Below are 21,887 nucleotides of genomic sequence, written 5' to 3'. Positions count from 1 at the left end.
GCTCCAGAAAGAAAGAACAAAGAGCTGTTATTTGCTCATGGTGGTTTCCTATTCTCTTGAGGACTCGTGTCCCTCCCGAGGCCGTTCCTGTATTCATGAAATACATTTCTCCTAGCTTAAGTATGTTCTCTGCCTGGAGCCAATGTTTTCTAAGAGGTGACAAAAGCGTGGTGAGTCAGCTTTAGATTATCTTCAGTAATGAAGAGCAATGATGTAGATATATTATCAAATAACAGTATTATTATCAGACTAACTTTTCTAATTTGGTTTTCTGATACAACCACAGACACAAGCTCCCAATCCCCATAATCATCTATCCTAACTGGACACAGGCTAGCACTTTGCTGTTAACTTAGGGGCACAGCAGAGAACCCTACTTTGGGATTCAACGATTGCTCAGAGTACTACCTAGGCTCTGCGGTGCCAGGAAGGAACGAAAGAAGTGCTTTGGAGCCTCCTTCAGTGCCCCATACCCCTCCTCATGATCTCCCAGAGCAGCTCTCCCCCTCTATATTTCATACATGGAGGGTCCATGGAAACATTGGACTAGATAAAGGGCTCTACTGGTTAAACACATGATACTGGAATGAGTGCCATGCCAGTGGGATGCATGATTTTTGACCTGGATTAATTTTGAGTTCTACACACAAATTCTACGTGGGATGCTTACTCCTCAGTCCTCCCAAGATCAATTTCCTTTGGGAATGGTTTCTTTCCCACCCTGAGAGACTTAGGTCATCAATTAGTAGCACCATCTAACTTCTCAGTGTGGGGTTTTGACCCAAACAGGCCTATCATAAGCTTGCTATAAATACTCTAAAATTAGGGGAAAAATCAAGGACTATAAAGATTAAAAAAAAATGTTGGATGGTAGAGGCCATCATTGTCACCCTTTAGACAGAACATGCCCAGGAATTAAGCTAGTTAAGAGTCAAGGGATAAATTTTAGTAACACAGGATTGAACCCTAAATCTAGTCAGGTCTCAAGACAAAACTACATAGATGTCTTGGTTCCAAGAGTTAACAAATACCCTTTTTGACCTCGGCTACTGTGAGTGGATGCTGGCACTTGTAAAGAAAGAATGATAAATAATCTATCATGCTAAATAACTATTTAGACTTAATGGTCTTATCCATTTCTATAAGGTGTTAAATCCATTTCTAGAGTTTGTCCTTTCTTTATAGGCAATTGCAAATTATTACACCATAAGAGCAGAAACAACAATAAATCTAAAAATTTGGAAAAAAAATTTTTAACTTACCATTTTTTGACTTTCAGTCCTAAGCTTTTAAACTAGTTGACAGTCATCCTTACAGGGTATTAAAACATCTTCACTGAATATAATATTTTTATACTTTTGATACATAGTTTTATTATACTAACTCAAAGAAAAGAAGGGAAAGCTTAGGAAAAAAAACAAATCCAGAATCAAAAAGAAGAGGAAAACAGTTAGATGAATGTAAATGATACTAGAAATCGGGAATGCACTCATTTTTAAAATAACCATCTCCTGGCAAAAAAAATAATTATAATAGTAATCAGTTTCAATGGAAATAAAGTACTGTAATATTTATAGTCTGTGCCAGAGTTATAATGACTGTGGGGCCAAAGTGAAGTGTCACAGCATGCTCCACATGTTTTTTAACACGGTTTCTAAAGGCTCTGGAGGCTATTAAATTTAATGAACCCATCTGCTATGAAATAGAGGTCCCAACATAATCAGTTCCCCCCATGCCATGCAATGCAGATGGCATTCTCTGCTCCACAGCCCAGCAGGATGGTTTATGTTTCTCCTTACGTGAGTCTTTTTGTGTTGACGATTTGAGCTTCTTTGATATGCAGCGGTGTTGTGGGAAAATACTGTAAATTCAGTTTCCAAGCCCCAACAACTTCCTTATGATGCTTTTGACCCCCTGAATAATTGCTTCGAGGCAGCAAGATGTTGTAGCTTAAAGCAATAGCCCAAACGACTCCTAAATGACCTAGGTGCTATTCCTAGATGGGAAACCGAAACAAATGTGCAATTTATAAAATGCAAATCATTTTCTCCAAGTTGGACTTAGTGGGGGGTGAAGAGGAGGGACACAGGTCCAATTTGCAAATGCAACTAAATTGGTTTGAAAGTTCTTACAAATTGCAAACTGAATTGCATTACCAGCAAAGGGGAGGGGCAGGAGGGCTTGGTAATGAATTCTCATTATTTTAAATGGTCACATTCCTACTGTTTCTCAAAGATTTCTTTGCTTCCCTTCTGTGTGTCCCTGTGTCTATGCAAACTCCCCTGGAGGGGGTGATCGAGATATGATGCTTCCTCAGTTCAGTGCAGGTTCTCCCCCGCACAGCACCTTGGGAGGCATTCCCAAGATGATTAGGACCCAACTGGGGAGCACAAGCCATTTGCTTACAAAATGGAACAAATTCCATTGTTAGTGACTTTTTTGCTCTGCACCTAAGAGATAATGACTGTGCATGACTTGTATTCTGATAAGCCCATGAGTTTCAGAATTCTGGTGTTTGCTGTTTTGTCAATTAATACATGAGCTCTTATTAGATGAAACATAATTAATGTTGTTAACATTAATTCATTTATTTGGGCTTCACCAAGAAAGCAAATTGAATAGAACAGCCAGGCAGGAAACAGAATATTTCATCAAACTGGTAGTAACAGGCCGGGAGGATGGCCCTGGAAGGGCAGTTTTGTCAGTCTCCATTCTAGATCATTCTTGGTTAAGGGCAATCCTTGACTCTCATGTGCAAGAATTAAAACTCAGCTTCTGTTCCTGAACTTGTATCTTGAGCTTGTTCAGACTCAGAACTATGTGAATCAATACATAATTAATAAAAAGGAAAAGCACTTTACTTGTAGGTCATCTTAAGCTATTCATTTAAGCATTAAATCACTTACATAATTACATTCGTTGCTGCTGGGTTTTAAACCATAATCACTGATGAGTCAAGCAAACAGAATTCCTTTTGCCTTAACCACCAGATAATTAAGGAGAAAGAAGACTTTTAATACCATATTAAGCAAACTTGTGTGATCAAGCGTCCCAATTTACTATTGAATGAATATATATTTTCTTAGAATTTGGTAGAAATTACAGAACTCATCAGGGTCAGACGTCTTCTGATTCTAAAAGAAATCACAGCCAATTTCAGACTGCATGTCCCAAGGAGAATCAGGGGCTTCCAGCTGCCCATGGTGAGTAGAGCCATTCAGATGGAGAGCAGACACGGCTGTCCTGTGTTGGCAGGAGGAGGTGTTGGGGCATCACCTTCTGGCATCATGATTTCTTCTGAGACCATAGTACATGGACGGAGGCTGTTGCAGTATGCAGGATTCTGACATACTCCCTAGATGTCTGCCTCCTTAAGTACATGTCTCTTAAAATATCTGCCCCTGGAGTGTGAGTATGACGGGATATCACTCCCATTAGGTAACTGTCATTGCACTCTGAGTTATTTAAAAGAGAGGTTATCCTGGGTTGGCCTGACATAATCAAAGATGCCTTTAAAGGAAGGTGAAGATTCAAAGAGGTGTATTCTTGGTGGCCTGGAAGAAAGTAAACACTATGTGAACTATACCATGGCCATGTGGCAAGGAACTGTGGGTTATAGGAGCTGAGAACAACCCACAGTGGATAGTAAACAAGGAAACAGGAACCTAAGTCTTCCAATTGCAAGGGACTGCAATCTGCCAACAATCTGAATGAGCCTGGAAGAGGCCCCTGAGCTGCAGATGAGAACTGCAGTGCAGCCAACACTTAATTGCAGCCTTGTGAGACCCTGAGCTGAGGGTCCAGCTAACTTGTGCCCAGACTCCTGACCCAGGGGAACCAGGAGATAATACATTTGTGTTGTTTTAAGCAGATAAGTTTGTAGTAATCCATTTCGTGGCAATAGAAAACTAACACAGCTGTCCCAACGAGGCTGACCCACATTGCAGAGTGTGCTGGCAGTTCCAGCTGGGATCCGCAATCACACTCTCACCAGTTGGGGGCCCTCCTTGCTGCATCTGGGAAGACCATTATCCTTCATGCAGCACACAGCTCCTGAAGGCTACCAAGAGGCAGTGAGACAATAAGCAGACATTAATCTACGTACCAGATCTACCCCGTCAGCTTAAGAGGAACCAAACTAATCAAGGTAAACTACCCTACAGGAAGGAAGGAAGGAAAGAAGGGAGGAAGGAAGGGAGGAAGGAAGGGAGGGGGGAAGGGTAGGTTTCCTTGAATGCAGAAAAGACTTTTGGTCTTTCACGATTGCTTTGCCCATACTTAACACACTGGTAACTTTAGCAACTTTCTTTAGAGTCTTTCCAAGGCATTCATTTACATAGTCACAGAAGTAACAACTTCCTTTTTTACACTGAGACTTCATTGGTTTAAATAATAGTCAACTAATTTATAATTATGACAAAATGGCAAGTGCACCCACAGGCTTGGAAGGATTGACTGGTTTTCCTTAAGCTTGCAGGTCAGCTGGGGGGTATCTGTGTAGGTGTTGTATGCCAGCAAGACCTCCAGACCAAATGTCCGGTGGGCTGTGAGCAACTGGTACAATGGTTTCAGAGCAAAGGGAGGGCACTGAGTCAGTTAAGGGACAGGCAGCTAAGGGCCTCCTACCACACCTGCCTTTCCTTGAACAAGATGATCAGTTTTTACCTCCATAAGGCTGCAATGTACTCTCCTCGGCTGGTCTCGCACAACCAGCAGTCTTCCTTAGGGACACTTGCCCCAGGCACCAGCACTAGATGTTAGTGTCGGACCCACAACATGCACTACAGCAAAATGAATTCCAAAGGATAAAAGTGTATCGCTAGAAAAAAAACTGCCTTCAAGGGACTCATCATACTGGAGTCCTGAATGCTATTATCTAAATGTCAGAAGCCATATTGTAGTTCCCATGAAGTCTCTTTGAGACCCAGCTCAAAGAAACAAGAGTATTTTTTAAAACTCTCACAACCAAGGAGAAAAAGTCCTCCTGGATTTCCTGATATTGGGAATGATGATGGGTAGTATTTATTGCATTTTCATCATGCACAGACATTTAATCCTTGGAGTCAACGGTGGAAGGCAGGTTTTATCCCCATTTGTAAATGAGAAAAGTGGTACTCAAAAAGCTAAGTCATTTGCTTACAATTGCATAGCTTATACGGCATACATGCAGAATTCGAACCGAGGCTACTCTTACTCTAAATTAAATGCCCTTAGCTATTATCCTGAGGTAGATTTTAAATATGTAGAAATATACAAAAATCGTATAGCTACCAATCCCACCAGGAAATCAGGTAATAAATGGAGTCACCTGTGCCAATGCTAAGTGCTCCTGAGCTTGGTCTTTTTCATTATTGAAAGCTGGTCTGGGACTGCTCTGGATGTGTCAGGGCAGTCATGAGCTTGAAACGTGCTGACCTCAACCCCTAACCCCCATTGTTTTCTAAGTGGTTCCAAAGTTTCAGCTCAGAATTTAGACTGTGCTGATGAGTTATATACAGATCCTATATTGACCCTGCATAAATGACAGGGGGCTTTTGTTCTTGTCCTGGCAGAATCCAGGCCCAGATGAGCTTAAAGAGAATGTTGCTTCCTGGCCCAAGAGGCACCTGTTGGAGCAGCGCCTGCCTTCTGCTCACCAAACAGGCCTGTGACAGGAGAAGACTTTCTCCCCAAAGTCCTCACTGACCCAACAAGGCTCTCAAGGCAACCAGGATGAGAAGGAACCCTCAAAACTTTCTACTAGGAAATTTATTTATCAGGTCTATTTGCAAAGATACAACAGAGAAACTTGCAAAGCACACAGGTGACGGTGAGCTATCATTTCAGGGACAAGAATATTCTGGGGGGTTACTTGTATGTACGTCAAAATTTTTTGAAAAAGGTATAATAAATGAACTCTGTTATCTTGGAGTTCCATCTTACTTAATAATATCCACTTAAACCATTATTTTATTTTAAAGTAAGTAAATGTGATTATAGCACAGAATGCAAATTTTTAACAGAAAACACAAAATTTCAAAGACTTTTCCATTGCTACTGCTCATCCAGAGTGGGTCCCAGACCATTTTTTTTTGCTTCTGCTTTCAAGAGTTCATTAGTGGACAGACAAGCTAGAGGAACAACGGGCTCTCCCTCTCTCTTAACTGGTCTCTGTACATAAACATACACAAGGCCTGTCTGGAAAAGTCCAGCCATTGTTAATATAACAAGAACAGTTTGTGTGACATCAGTGTAACATGACAGCCAAGGAGAGTGGACTACAATGTACATGCATGAACAGCGATGACTTCACTGTACTAGTTAGTGGGGGTGGTAGACACTGTTGAGTGAGCATGGGTACTGTTGGCCATCGCATTCAAAGTGAGCGAGTAAATAGAGCAATGAATCTGCACCAAATCTTGTGTTAAGCCTGAACATTCCTCCACAGAAACTATTTGGATGATTCAGAAGGCCACAACCATGGGCAACGGGTGCTTGGCAGGTTCATCACAACAATGTGCCCGCTCATGCATCACATGTTGAGCAATTGTTTTGTGAAACATCAAACCAACTAGGTGACTCAGCCCTCTTAAAGCCCAGATTTGGCACCCAGCAACTTCTGGCTTTTTCCCAAAACTAAAATCACCTTTGAAAGGGAAGAGATTTCAGACCATTGATAAGATTCAGGAAAATACAACAGGGCAGCTGATGGTGACTGAAGCAACTCTGTGAGGTCCCAAGGTGCCTGCTTTGAAGGGGACTGAGATGCCATGGATCTGTGTACAATGTTTCTTGTATCTTGTATTTTCTTCAATAAATACCTGTATTTTTCATAGCACATGGCTGGATACTTTTTGGACAGACCTCATAGATGTATATATGTAATTAGTTCATCTGAAACAGTTGATTTAAGTAATTAATATACTTAAAGCAAGACATCCTATTTAATACAAAGCTTTATCTTCTTCCTTACCATGGGTACCATGTTACCAATTCCCAGCCAGAATATTCTATAAGTGTGATGTGTCCTTTTCCAAAAGCATGCTCCGTCCATTTGCTTCTCATGGGTGACACCAATTTTGATGACCCACTCAAGATTTTGTATGGATTCAGCCACTGTATAGATACAATTTTACCCTCTCACAACTTGTCAAAACCTCTAGGAAAGCTCTTTGAAACAAGGAAAATATCCTGCTCAAAACCTCACCCCAGATTTAGCACCCACGAATCACCTTTGCGCCAACCAGCCTTTACTAAAATGGTTGCAGAGTGGTGATTCTCAGACGCCCCGGCTCCCTGCACAGCTACCAGTGCGCACTGCATTTTTACACTGCAGTCCTGTCCGCCTGCTCATCGCTTTGAGATTTATTTAGCTACTTATTATCTGTAAGGACACATAGATTTTTCTGTTTTAGTCTACAGGATTAGTCCATCACTGTCCTTCTTATTTAGAGGCTCAAACTGTTCAAGAGTTGAGAGAGCTGACTCCAGTGTCTCCTTGACATGACCTCATTGTTCCCAGAACAATATATTCCAAGCTTTTATTTGGGGTGGGGGGTTGGGGAGTATTTTCCCTGCACAACCCCCGGAATTGACAGTTTCTCTGACGAACCCTGATTCCTTTTAGGGGGTCATGGTTCTTAGAAACTAGGGTCTGGCTTCTAGATGTGGGGTTGCTCCTCAGGTGCCACTTCTAGGTCCTTGCAGTGGATAGAGCTGGGGCTTCAGTCCTGAGACCCTTCAATCCAGTCTCATCCCACAGGTGTCTGCCTTGTCTTCCCCCATTTACACATTTGCCCCATCTTACCATACACACAAAATGAGTTCAGAATTGCTATACCCACATTACTACAAGTGATACCAAAAGTTTAATATTTATTTGCAGTCCTTTTTCCCCTCTTAGCCTGAGGATAGTCAGAGTACTGTTCAAAATTTAATGCTGTGTGTAACTACTATATCCAAAAGGTGAGTTCTTTTTCCTCCCTTTCTGGGTAATTTGCTTCTGCTCATTTGAGGTGTAGTTAAACTCATTTGCTTTTGTTTGTATTCACTACTAGTTTTGTCCCCATTTTTTATTTATTTCCATTTTTGAAAACATGACATTAATATGCTTTCAATAGTTAAAACTAGGCAAAACGATAGCTCAGAAATGTCTCTCTCTGTCGCTGGCCCTTCTCCTTTGCCCTCCCTCCCACTTCTGGTCGATAACTAATTCTATTGATTTCTGATTTCTCTTTGTTTCTTTTTGTAAAAATAGGCAGATAACTCATGCCTTCTTGTTCCGTTTCTTAGACAGAAAGTAGCACCCTGTTTATCCTCTTGCATTTTACTCATTTTGCTTCGCAATATATGCACTCCATATTGAACAAGAGCAACCATCCTCATTCTTGATTTTTAGCATTGTGTGGCTATACCATACTTTATCCACCTATCTCTTATGTTTGGGTATGTAGATAACTTTCAGTATTTTGCAATTATGAGCAATTCTGTATTGAACAGAATGTATTTACTTTTACATTGTTGAGATTCATCTCCAGGGTTAATTCCTACATTTGGGATTGCCGGGACAAGGGGGGATGGCCAGGTCAAGGTGAGAATGCCCTGCTCTGTCTCCCCCAGCGATGTGTGAGTTTCCCGTTCGCACAGCCTCACCGACACGGTGTACAGTTCAACCTTTAGTTTTTGCCTCTCTGATAGGTGCAAAATGGTGTTTCACTATATATCATTTTACATTTTTCTTATTATGAGTGAAGTAGTACATCTTCCAAATGCTTAAAAGCCAGTTCTGTGAATTTTATCATGCTCATGTGTTTTGTTCATTTTCTTCTATAGAAATTTGGGGGTTCCCCTTGAATTTTTAAAAGTTCATTATATATTAGGATTATTAATTCTTTATGTGCCCTATATATTGCAAATATTTTCTCCTATTTTTATCATTTGCCTTTTGACTTTGCTTATGATAGTTTTTTACTTATAAAAGTTGGTTTTTGTTTTGCTTTTATTTTAAGAGGTCAAACTTATTCATCTTTCTTTTTATTGAATCTGGATTTTGGAGTCATTGTTGGAAAGCCTTTCTCTGAATTCAGTCACAGAGGAAGTGACCTACACTGTGTTCTACTCTTGTACGGTTTCATTTTCACACTTCAGAGCTCTGATCCACTTGAAATTCTTTTTTGGCTACAATGTTAAGAATAGAACTATTATTTTTCTAAATGGCTATTTAGTTTTCTTAAAACATCTAGTACAAAGCCCATCAACCCCACTAATTTGAAATGCCATATTTATCACATACTAAATTTCTATGCATAGGTGGGTGTGTTTTTTTTCTGGGACCTTCTATTCCACTGATCTGTCTCTCTATTCAGGTGTACTTACTATGTTTTAATTTAGAGACTTTGTTTGATACTTTTAAAATTGATGAAACAAATAAAATGACAGGTCAAACTGGCTGGCTAGGGTGTCTATACAAAACCACTGGGTGACTTGATCACTTCAGTGCTGGCTAGCCACATTCCCCCCTCTGCACGCCTGCCTTTCCAGCCTTCCTCAACCACACAGAAGAAGAGATAGGACCATCACTGTTGTTATAATTGTTATTCTTAGTGTGGTGCCAATATAAAAGAGGTGACTTAGTTATTATTTCATTTCCATGATTACAAACTAAATTGGTGTCAGACTGAAAGGGATACAAACCCAAGTTCTCCCTGTTAACCAGACCGGGCTTTTCAGCTGAACACCCTTCTCTATTCCATACTCTGGGTGATTCTCCTGGGGGAAGGGACACTACTTCCTTCTTGACCAGTTCACATCTCTATCCTCAATCTGTGACTTTAAGGCCGAGGTGGAGCAGGCAGCCATGGAGCCCGTATGGTGGGTTCCCATGTGTGGTTCCTGCCCTGAACTTGCCTGGAGCTGCCAGAAATGCAGCAGGAGTAAGAGCTCCTGGAGAGAAAAGCCGGCCCACAGCAGCCATTGAGACCACTCTGGAGAACAGCTATGTCTGGGTTACAGTGATTAATGTGATGTTAATCCCAACAAAAACGATGAGAGAGAGGCCCTGTGAGAACATTTACAATCAATTAATGAAAAACGCCACTCCCATCAGACTCATTATCACTATGAAAAATCACCCTGAAAATATACAAGAAACCAGGCCACGAAGCCATTGTTTGACGATTGGCAAAGCTCCTCCTTTTAAACTAATTCAGCATCAGAATCTCTTGCTTAGAATTCGGCTTCAGAATGAGCCTTGGCCTGAGTTCCAAAAACAACGCGGTGCCTATGCACCCACCACTGAAGCATATTCTTCTCACTCGTCTGTGGGAAGGAAACACAGCTGTGGCCTCTGTGGCGGCTCCAATTCACTGCCAGGGCTGAGCTGCAGTTGCCTTCCCAAGCTGAGACCCAAAGATTCATCACCAGGACTGGGCCTCTCAGATGGCGAGGACTGACTCTAACAGGCCCGTAATCACCGCGACAGTGACAGAATTTGTATACATGTGGGAAGGAAAAAAGTAACTAGAGAAGAGCAGAAGACACAATCAAAAAGTGAGTTTCTGTACTGATCATCCACCTTCCAGAATGCCAGTTACATTTTCACCAACCTTGTTTGCCAAGGGGACTCACGCAAATGATACAACAAAGGAAAATGTCATTGAACAGCATTATTGAGGAAGAGTGATATGATTGCTGTGCCCTGGAATGAACATAGGAAACTCCCCCATCACAGGACGCAACCTCAGGCGCTCCCCCAAGGCCCCGTGGACTCACAGTGCTGTCGATGTAAGCTTCTGTCCACACCACGTCGTGCTCCTGGTCGATCACCTTGGGCCGGCTGAGGACGTGGAGGTACTCCATGACATTTTCCTGCACGTCAGCCAAGGTGGAGATCTGGGTGAAAAATCCTGTTGAGGGAGAGCCCAGTTCAGTAACAGACAGGCAGACCTGCACGTCAGAACTCCAGCATGCCATGCCCTCTTGGCCTCTAGCTAAGTCCTGTCCTTTCTTTTTCTTTCTAAACATCTATCTCCCCTCTGTCATCATTTTCATGTCATCATGAAAATATCATCGAGCAAAGAAATAAAATTAAGATCAACCATAAGCCCACCTCCCAGAGGAAGCCCCTGTTGACTCTTTAGAGAATGTCTTCCCAGACTTTTTTCTGTACATATACATATACACCTTCCCTGGCAGAAACGGCAGTCCTCTCACAGGACACTTTGTAACCTTTATTTTTCACTTTAGTGAGTCTCTTTCCAAAAGGAAAACTATAAACCACAAAATTGATAGGATATCCATTTTTATCATTACAACAGCAATGGTTATAATTAATTTTCTAAATCCTCACTTGAGATGTGTTTATTGATTTTGGAGAGAGAGAGAGAAGGAGAAAGAGAGAAAAACATTGCTGTGAGAGAGAAACATATCTATCAGTTGCCTCCTTTACTCAGGAATCAGACCTACAACCTAGGTATGTGCGCTGAGCAGGAATCAAACTCACAACCTTTTGGTCTATAAGATGAGACTCCAAACAACTGAGCCACCCAGTCAGGGCTATAGTCAGTTTTGGAGTGCTTACTAAGGGACACGGAATTTGCTAAACACTTGAGGGACTCGGTCTCATCATTCTCCACAACATGATGAAGCAGGGAGAGCGGTGCCACTTTAAAGAGAAGACGACCAAGGCAGGCCAAGGATGTGTGTTCCGAACATATTCTCACGGGCATCCAGTGACAAGTGCAGAAGGTGAACCCACAGCAAATACAGAAGGACTGTGAGTCTCTTACTCTGTGCCTTTTGCTTTCACAGAATTTTGCCCTTTATGTGTTTGAGGCAGAAACGCCAGCTCATACCCTCATGTAGTGACCAGACTTGCCTCTTGAATATGCTGAGTAGCCCTGGTTTCTAAGTAGCAGAAAGAGTTCCAACCACGCTATTGTCTTGGGTACGGGAATGTCACTTTGATCTCGAGTTCGGAGCATTGCTGTGTTCCTCTTTAGTCTGGAGTCCTGTTGGCCTCATACACATGGACTGGGTGATGTTAGGAGGGACGGGATGAACAGAGCATGGGTCTGTAACCCTAGGGGGGGCCCTTCCTTCACACGTTTATGGGAAGCTTTCCTGGTGCCTCACACTGGAGAAGCAGGGATTAACACAATGGGCAGGACCCCCACCTCCTGGGACACACAGCAGGGATGGCCAATCAGGTGGCAACGCCAGGGAAGGGTCAGTACCACTGAACCCTGAAGGATGAGGACCAGTTAGCCAGAGGAAAAGGGGTTAAAGAGTGTCCAGTAAAGCAAGGAGTGTGAATAAGGGCCGAAGGTCAGAGTCAGGACCCTTCTAGGAAATGGAAACAGTTCAGAGTGACTGGGGTAAAAAGCGGGGGCAGGCAGTGTGCTAGAAGACTAGCGGAATGACCGGAACCATCACATAGGACCTTGGAGGGGAGTTTAGGCTTCATCTTACAGTCAGGCAGTCATGGAAGGATGGTAAGCAGGGGGCACTGCTGGACACAGTTATATTTGTCCCCATGCCTTTAATGAGAGCCCATATAGCGAGTTCATGTTAGTTCCTATTGCCAACAGATCAGAGAGGATATGTGTGCCTCTGAAGCCAGGGCTGTCACAGCAGAGTTCTACAGTGTCTACAGAACTTCTTAGTGTCTAAAACAGGGCTCAGAGTAAGGAAATGCCAGCCCTTCTGTTGTCCAGAAAGGGCTGGGAGCCTCCCAGGGCATTTGCAAACAAAGGCCAGCTGGTTTGAATTTGGTGTGCCAACCCCAAACCAGGTTGGGACCATGTGGCTTCTGGCTTCCTGATGACAGCTCTGCACAGTGCTAATTAACATGCATTGTCACTCCTGTCCATCCCCACCCTGCCAGCAAAGGCCAGAACCTTGCCTATCCCAGGGGAAACAGGGCCATTCCAAAGGAGCAGGCTTTGAGCTCCTGTTTTAGCATGCAGCCGAGAGTGCAGCCCATGTGCACCTCGACCCTCTCTCAGGTATCAGGCACCAAAGTTAGGGAGATCCATCGGTACTCTGCTTTCATGGGACTTTCAGGTGGCCCTTCTTGGAGACATGGTAGGAAAGACAAGTTTTAAAGAGGGCAACTGGATGAAAGGGGACATCCACAGTTACCTTTCCACACATAGCAGCTGTAAGCAGTGTTTGAGTAAGAAAGACATTTCATCTCTTCTCTAGTGGTTCTGAGGGAAAGGTCTTAGACCATCAAGACAAAGAGGACAGCTAAGAGAGCTGTTGCTATGTTGATAAGAGGAGGTTCTGTACCATTAGGGGACATGGGTGAGCGCTTCTCAGTGTAGATGAATTCCTTTTTGGAACTGTGCCCAGTGTGCGGTAAAGACGACATCTCTTAGGAGCAGTTCTTCTTGGTTGTCTATATTTTTTTAATCCTCAAAGCCAATAGTAAAAATCCTTGATTTGGGTTTTCCAAAATAGGGCCAAGAGAAGAAAGGGAACAAACACAAGGAGGAGGATGGGAAAGACAGCTCATTAGCATAGAGGGGAGTGGGAAGGAAAAACCACCACACATTTGGACAGGATGGAGCAGAGATCGTCCCCGCTTGGCACGGCTGGTCCTAGGCAAAATTCTGAGAAGCTACAAAAACCTGGCTTCTCCCCAGAACTCCAGACCCACAGCCAAGTGTACCCCTGACACCTCCACAGGATGACTCCCAGGATTCTCAGGCTGAACTTGTCCCACGCCAGCTCCTGATGTCCTTCACCAAATATGCTCCTTCCCCTGATTGCGTCTCCTGCATCTCAGTAAAGGGCGCCACTCCCCAATTTAGGTCCAGAACCTAAGAACTGTCCTTGACAGCCTTCATTTGCTCACCCCACCTCACATCTAATCCACCGCGTGTTCTTCTGGCCCTGTCTCCATTATGTATCTAAAGTCCACTGCCCCAGCCCACCCCAGACTCCAGGGTCTCTCTGCCAGAGTACAGCAACAGCCTCCCCACAACCCTCTCCACATTATCGAGGCTCCTTGCAGCAGCCAGAGGGAGCATCTAAAATTATAAAGCAGTTATCATCTCCATGCCTAGTATTCTGGAACAGGTTCTATTTAGAGTTAAAATAAAATCCCAATTTCTTACCCAGACCACCAAGACGCTCCCTTGATTGCCTGCCACCCATGTGAATGACCTCACCCCTTCTTGTTTTCTCACCCTTGGTCTCAGTTTTTCATCTCTCTGGCCTTTCCCTTCCACTCACAGGCCAAGTCCATTCCCCTCTCAGACTTTGGCTCTCTCCATACCCTCTGCCTGGCATACCTTTTCTCCAATCTCTCCGGGACTGGGTGTTGTTTATCATGCAGGGCTCAGCTGTCTAAACTTATTTCCTCTCGCCTCACCCTGCCTTCACTTTCTTCAGCAGATTAATCTGCTGCTGAATTGACTTGCTTGTATCCTATGTTCTCTTTCACTAGAATATTATGGCCATGAGATGTTAGAAAAAACTGGTGCTTGTCTTGCGGGAAACAGGATTCCCAGAGCCAGGCACACAAGTTAGTGGGAACCATTCGTGAAGCAGGGACTCTTGCTCTGATTCACTCACTCCTGTGTTCATGGTACAGCCAGGAAACAGAACACAGAGAACATAGTGATTTGTCCCACACCAATCTGAATCCAGGCTCATCTGATCAAAAACACTGCTCTTAACCACTGAAGACACTGCCTCTTCCTGTGTTAGAAAAAGGACAGACATGGCTGCTGAGAGGTCCTCCTCAAGCAGGGTGTGCCCACTGGGCTGTCCATGTCTGTGGGGCTAGGAAAGGTTGAGGAAGGGGTGTAGAAGTGTGTGGTTCTCCATGAAGTTTCTGAAACATGCTCATTAATTAGCACCAAAAAGCTACTCAATACCCAGCCCACAGTGCTAACTTATATTTCCATACATAGACCAGAGATATGGATGTATAAAAGGTAAGAATAACTGGAATTATACAAATAATACTAATAAGGTATACTGCAAAGTTTAATGCAAATTTAATAATCCAACCCCAACCCATTAAAATCTCAAACTTTTCTGAAAGCCTCTTCTTGTTTTTAAATGTTTTCATCTAAGTTTTAGTTAACAAATGGACTTTTGATGGATAACAGGAAGTGGCTGAGGGCTGGATGCTTTGGCTGTAACCATAGACGCTTCCCTTATTTTCCCTTTACATTCTCCAAACTGGCCCTTTTCCCCCCTTCCCACTCCCCCACCTTTTTTTTTCTTTTAAATTCTAGCTCTTGAATGTTTATTCTCTTCTTTAATGTGCCTTTTTGGACTTCATATATCATGTAGGAAAACAGAATCAGCAATCATTCGGTAATTACCAAGGAGTAATTAATGCTGTAATTAGCCACCTATTACAAATGGTCTTCTCATTTTTCTATGTAACATCTATTTATTTACTTTATTCCCTTGCAGAGTCTCTTGTGAACTACAGGTTATAACTACTCAATGTGATAAACCACACACAGCCTGGTACTTTGTATTTCTGAAGTTCTACCACCCTTACTTTGAGATTTCTGAAGGGTCCCTTGTCTAAAAGGTGCCTTTGCATGAGGTGCTCCATCACTCATGACTGCTTTGCCATGACGTCAGAGCTGAGAGCCCTGAGCCTGCTCCCCTCAGTGGGAGACCCTGGCTGTCTACCTCCCATGCTAAGGTCTTCGTTCCACCTCAGATGTGATGGACACTACTCCCATTGAGTCTTTATATTCTTTCCCCTCTGAATAAGACATGCTGGTGACAAAGCCAGTGCCCAGATTCCAGTCTTCTCAGGGCAACGAAGGACAGTGAAGGTGATGGTGTGCCCTCATTTACATCCCTTCTGGACAATAGTGTTCTTGAAACACTCTGGCAGTATTCTCCATCATCTTCCTCTTCCCAAGCAGCATCATATGCTACAGACAAAGCACTCACTTCTGTAAAAATATATGTAATTTTAAAACAACTTTCTACCTCCACATCTCCTTGGATCTTCACAGACATCCAGCAAGAGGCCTGTTGGACCCTAAAGCCAAAGGGCACGTGTTCGATGACTTTGAAAGAACTGACCAGGAGAGAATGACCATGAGGGTGGAGAGGCCCACCCCACAGCCCCAGCGGGCATGTGCCCACCTGGAGAATGGGGCACTTGGGTGTAAAGCCATCAGGATCAGCCAGACTCTCAAATTTAGAAACAGACCTTTTCCTTTGTACATAATACTACATTTTACATTTCATCATGTAAAGGATTCCATGATGGAGCTAGGAACGTTGGCCTGTCTGTAGCTCTATCACAGCACCCACAGCCCAACCATCATGTCATCTCCTCTCAGAGCCTTAATGTCCCCATTCGTAAAATGTCAGAAACAGAACTACACGCCTACGCTGGCTGAGGCAGGACCATTCTTAGAACACACAGGCTGTGCAGAAATCCCAGCCTAGTCTGTATTAGCTGATAAAGTCTTTTCTCAACCTCTACATTTCTTTTTCTTGAGTCTTTCAAGTTATGGAAGACATGCAAGAGTCCTTATGAAACATGATTTTCTTCTCCCTGAAGAGAGGCAACCTCATACCCTGGTGAAGAGTTAGGCTCAGGCTTTGGATCAACTGGGCCTGGCCCTGGCTCTGCCACCTGCCAGCTGTAACCTGAAACAAGAAAACTAAATCTCAGTTTTCTTCTCAAGTACCTAATAGAGCTTTAGTGAGGGCCAACAGGAATAATACACAAAAGTACTTTGCACTCTACCTGACACTCAGTTTGTCATCCTTGGTCGCTATAAACAACAGCAGCACAATCTTTAAGTTCTATGGAATGTACATAACTTAAGTGTCCATCAATACACACACACACACACACACACACACACACACACACAACAGTGTATTATTCAGCTATGAGAAAGAATGAAATCTTGTCATTTGGGACAACATGGATGGACCTACAGGGTATTATGCTAAGGAGGGTAAGTCAGACAGAGGAAAAACTAACATTGTATGATATCACTTATATGTGGAATCCATATGGAATCTAAAAAGGCTTAACTTTAAGGCACAATAAGTAAAGTAATGGTTACCAGGGACTCAGCATTAGGGGGATTGTGGAGACACTAGTCAAAAGGTACAAAAATATCACATGAAGATATCTGAGTAACTGCCATTTCGCCTCCTTCCATGTGTTCCAAAATAGTAAGCTTTGATTGCCACTTTCGCCCTACCTCTCCTACACCCATTTTGGCCTCATAAGTCTGAAGCTATCTTTTAGGCACCAAGACACTTGGAAATATAGAGGGTATGAATTTTTTCCTGGAAAAAAACTATGGGTTTGAACTTCTGAGGAGGGCTTAGGCCACTAGTCTAAAAAGGAGAGAATGACCACTGACCTATCAAAGAGGGACAAGGTGAGCAGACAATCAAGAGAGACTCATGTGGCATTTCCATTCAACCTAACGATGACTGATTGGTTGAGAACCCAAACACAGAGGCCCTTCTTTATTTGCACAGCTGGGAAACACTCTATCCACCGTGATTTCTGAAGGAGATTCAGGAAGTACTTATTTAAAATCTTGGCACACTGAGCATTAGAGAAGGTCATCAGAGCTTTCTGGCATATCTGGGCTCATCGGTCCCAGTCCCTCTGTTCAGTTTTCCCAGTTCACTTATTTACCCAATAGTGTGAACTCAGAACTTTATATTCCTCAAGCCATTGTCCAGTGGCAACAACAGTTTTAATGTATTTAAAGTAGTTTGCTGCTTTGCCTCATTAGAGCTTTTTCCCTCAAGAAAAGGCCTACTTATGCACAGAATAAAATAAACTAGTGAGCTCCAGGCCTCCCTGCATCTTGCTAGTACATTGGAAGAAGCAGAGAACTGCTGTAAGGGGTATACATGTCCCCAGACATTCATTTCCAGGGTACATGTCTGAGGTTCTCTGGCTGAGAACAGTCTCCATGGCTACCAGACTGTCGAGCAAGAAGTTTTCTACGGATGGTGGGTCCTCGACCTCAGACTGGGCAAGGTGTGTGGGTGCTGATGGCTCCTGCTCCTCCCTTGGGCCACTCTGGCCAGGCCTGGCTGGTCCTCCAACAAGCTTCTCTTTGGGCTCCCCTGGGCTCTTCCTGAATCTGCTCTGGCCCCCGAATGTTAATGACTCATTTCACCAAAGAACTTGTCTGAGTCAGGACAAAAATATGTAAGGGGGGCCCCCTCTGGACCTCATGTCACTTGAGATGAAAAATGTCATGCTGCCTCCATACTAGAACAATCTGAGACTATAAACAATGATTTAATTAATGACCATAGAAGAATACTTGCTCACTGATGTTACGTGGTCTAAAACCCCATAACTGACGCAACATGAAGCCAATGTTTATATGGGCATAGATGACTGGAACCTAACGTTTTGATGGCAACTGCTACTTTGAAGAGTGGTAAACAATGACATTTTATTCCCAAGGCCGTTTGGAGGAGAAGCAGAGTAAGGAAGGTGAAACTTCTGAGAGGGACTGGCTTTGGCAGGGAAGGAAATGACTGGATTTAGACAGGAAGAGAAGGAGAATCATGTGGACTCCAAGGCCCAGCCAGCTAAGCAGCTACTATTACCTCCTTGGATTTCCCAAGTTGCTGTACTCAGAACTTTCAAATCTAAAGGGCTATATTCTGGGGCCAGGCCCTGAAACACTCTGAGTTGACTCAACTGTTTTCAAAAGGATGCTTCAAAGATTCTTATAAACAATGACTAAAACTAAATTATGGTGTAATATTAGTTGATTAAGACAAGACTTCAATTTGAGTAATTTTCATCAGCTGGACACAGACAGTGGTAAAAACAATAACCCATGACTAAATGCATGCTAGCTGATGGGAAGAAGTGCAATCTGATGTGGCAGGAATACCAGCAAATTTTTTTAAAAATGGAAAGGAACTCATTATTTCAAGACCACAGAATAAAAGGGGGAAAAACAGGAAAAGCGTAGTTCACTCAAGATTCACCAATGTCAACAAAGTTCCAAACATTATTTCAAGTACAGTCTTTTTCCTCAGAGGAAATATAGGATGCACTCAGCTTCTGTCCCCTTGTGGCAACATTCCTCCCACATGTCTCCCTGAAATGAAGCCAAGTTCATTACTCCAGGATGATCAGAAATACTGATACCTACAGTGAGGCAAGCCAGCCAATAAATGAAAATAATCATAGAATATGTTATTCTAAAGCTTCAAGGAAATGTTAAGACTTCCATGCAGGTCTCCACTTTCCCAAAAAAGAAATTGAGACTTGCTTAAAATACTGTTCCCAGAAGAAGCAGATACTTAAAGACAATGCCACACAGAGGGAAAGAAATTCTGGATGAGGTTTCCTTGCCTGGCTGTGCACCTATTCTCTGAGAACTTCCCACATCCACCCACCAACAATGCTGAACCCCTCAGAGTGCACACATTTTCCTCTGTGGGCTTACCTCTGCCCATACCTAATCCAGCAGTGGGAGACCTAGTCCAAGCTGGGTGTGATAGTCTTTTCTGGGGAGGGAGGTGGGAGACTCAAAATTAGAACTTAGAGTCACAGATCAGTTTTAAATGGAGAAGATAGAAACTCCTTTGTAATATCATGCCTTGCCCACAATCTGTGTTGTGTGGATAGATGGGTGTGCATGGCACAGGGTGACCATTTCTGAACACACACAAGCCCTAGCAGAGAAGGTCTACCTATGGAGAAGAAAAATACTATGGAGCATAGAAAGAAACCAAGAGAAAGAAAAATAAAAACACACCTCCCTGGTCCACAAGGGACACAAACTTTCTCTTCTAATCTAAATTCTGAGTCACTCCTCTTTGTCTCCAAAACACTCCTTTTTTTCAAATTTTAGGAGCAACATTGGTTGATTGAAATTAAAATAACTTTGTGTTAAGTCTCTAAAACTAGAGTGAGACCTGAAAAGCCTTCACTGGGTCCTCTTTAGCCCACTGAGGTATAAACTTGTATAAAGGATGGCTTAGGAGACAATATAAAAATAGACCACTGGCATTGATCAGTACCAGTACATGAGCAACAGAACAGATCTTCTTTTATTAGTATTTATAATCAATTTACTTGTTTTAGGAACATCAAGTGATCACCCACTCTGAGTAAGGTAGGAGGCTGGGCTCTGTCAGTGCTCAAGATGAAAACAGAGTCAAAGGCTGCCCTCATGGAGTCTGTAGCCTCAGGAGGGAGACAAGATACATGCACAGATCGACATGACACCAGGAAATAATACAGGGCATTTGTGTGCCCGGCACTGAGCAACCAGCTTTACTCACGCAGCCTCACTCTGTGCTTGCGCACAACCTCTGTGTGGGGCAGGTATCATCACTTGCCCTGTTCTGTAGGTGACATAACTCAGACCCAGATAGGTTTTGTAACTTGCAAATGGTTGGTGGATGATGGAGGTTGGGTTTAAACTCAAGAAATTTGTGTTCAGATTCAAGGAATCTGGACTCTACCACCTATTTGGCTCCCATGTTTTGCCTTCCTAGTTGCTATAGAATGAAAAGAAGCCCTTTATAGACTGGAGGGCCTGTTACTTCCCTCCCTGTGCTTTCCCCAAAGAACTGTTTATTACATATAACAGGAGGTCACTAATCAGTTAACCTGTGAATATAGGGGAGCCAGCAATTATTGTACTTACTATGTCTCAGTACTGAACTAAGCCGCTTACATGCACCATTTTTACTAATCCTTACATTTAATGAGAACCAAAGGAAGAACTATTTTCATCATTTCCATTTTGAAAATTAGAACATTAAGGCTAGAATTAACTGATTTAATTAGTTGTGTAGGCTAAGTCATGCTATGGAAACATATCAAACCAGAAACCTCAGTGGCATAACAGAGAGGTTTATCACACACACTATGTACGCAGAGTGGGTTGGTGATGGCGGAGGGCAGAAAGAGTGGAAAGGTGTTTGCTCCATGTGGTCATTCAGGAACCGAGGCTGATGAAAGTTGCTCCATTTCATGACTTTTCCATCATGTAGCTTCAGAGTTCACAAGAGCCAGAGAGAGTATAGATGCCACCACAACAGCTCATAAATTCATTAACCTGGAAGTGACCCAGGTTGGCTTTGCTTATAGACTATTGGCCAGAAAGGGTTGAGGCCCTGCCTAACAGCCAGGGCTGGGAATACTGAGCAAGTCCATGGACATTCAGTGTGCACACATACACAGCGCTGTCCCGGCGAGTCTCCCAAGGTTGCTCCTAAGCAGTAGGGTGGAGAGGCTTAAACCTCTCACTTTGACTATGTCCTCAAAAGTAATCAGCATATTTTGAGAGAAGCTGTTACAAGTTTATGAAAAATCATGTAGAAACACTCAGATCTTATTTTAGAATTCACAGCCCTCTCCTAGAATTCTCTGCTTTCTCATGACTATCTTGATTTCTGCACATCCGAGGAGAGGGCATTCAGAGCAAAGAGCACTGGAGGGACCTACCTTTGTTGGCACACGCCATCCACTTGAGATTGTCTGCAAAAGCCGCCTCTCGTCCAATGAGGTATGTGAAGATGCGAACCTGAGAGGAAGACAAACACACGGATCAGTGGTATTCACTCTTCACTGTCCTGCACAGACCACAGCACGGCTCACGCACATGTGGTTTACCTCGTTAATGCTCCATGTGTCCCATCTGGAGGAACATATTTAAAACATTTGAAGTACAGTCAGCTTGAAATATATTCAAAACTGGGGCCTTTGATCTTTGAAACCATATGGCACTGGTGGTGGTTGTTTTTCGGTGTGGAAGTCGCGACAGAGGAGAATAACTTGAAATGGGAGACCAGTGGCGTCACGGCCTGGGTGTGCGGCACACATATGGACCAGGATCATCAGGTCTGGACCGAATCCGCAACCACTCTCCTCCTCTGCACGGGAAATGCAG

The 21,887-nt window shown here is 43.2% G+C and overlaps 1 protein-coding gene across 2 annotated transcripts in view; it reads right to left on the bottom strand.

Moving 5' to 3' along the window:
* CACNA2D3 (calcium voltage-gated channel auxiliary subunit alpha2delta 3) overlaps positions 1 to 21,887 on the bottom strand; it is an 861,794-nt gene that overhangs the window by 289,939 nt on the left and 549,968 nt on the right. For both annotated transcript variants that reach the window (XM_037040694.1, XM_037040695.1), the window contains exons 12-13: positions 21,443 to 21,521; positions 10,750 to 10,883 (exon numbers count right to left, since the gene is read on the bottom strand). In XM_037040694.1, the coding sequence (XP_036896589.1) occupies positions 10,750 to 10,883; positions 21,443 to 21,521 (213 nt within the window). The remainder of the gene's footprint in view (positions 1 to 10,749; positions 10,884 to 21,442; positions 21,522 to 21,887) is intronic.

The sequence above is a fragment of the Sturnira hondurensis genome, unplaced genomic scaffold (assembly GCF_014824575.4).
Source record: "Sturnira hondurensis isolate 20B ecotype Veracruz unplaced genomic scaffold, ASM1482457v3 Scaffold0002840, whole genome shotgun sequence".
In the NCBI taxonomy this organism is placed as follows: Eukaryota; Metazoa; Chordata; class Mammalia; order Chiroptera; family Phyllostomidae; genus Sturnira; species Sturnira hondurensis.
Note: the sequence above shows the minus strand (reverse complement) of the source record. Positions and strands in the feature narration are given on the sequence as shown.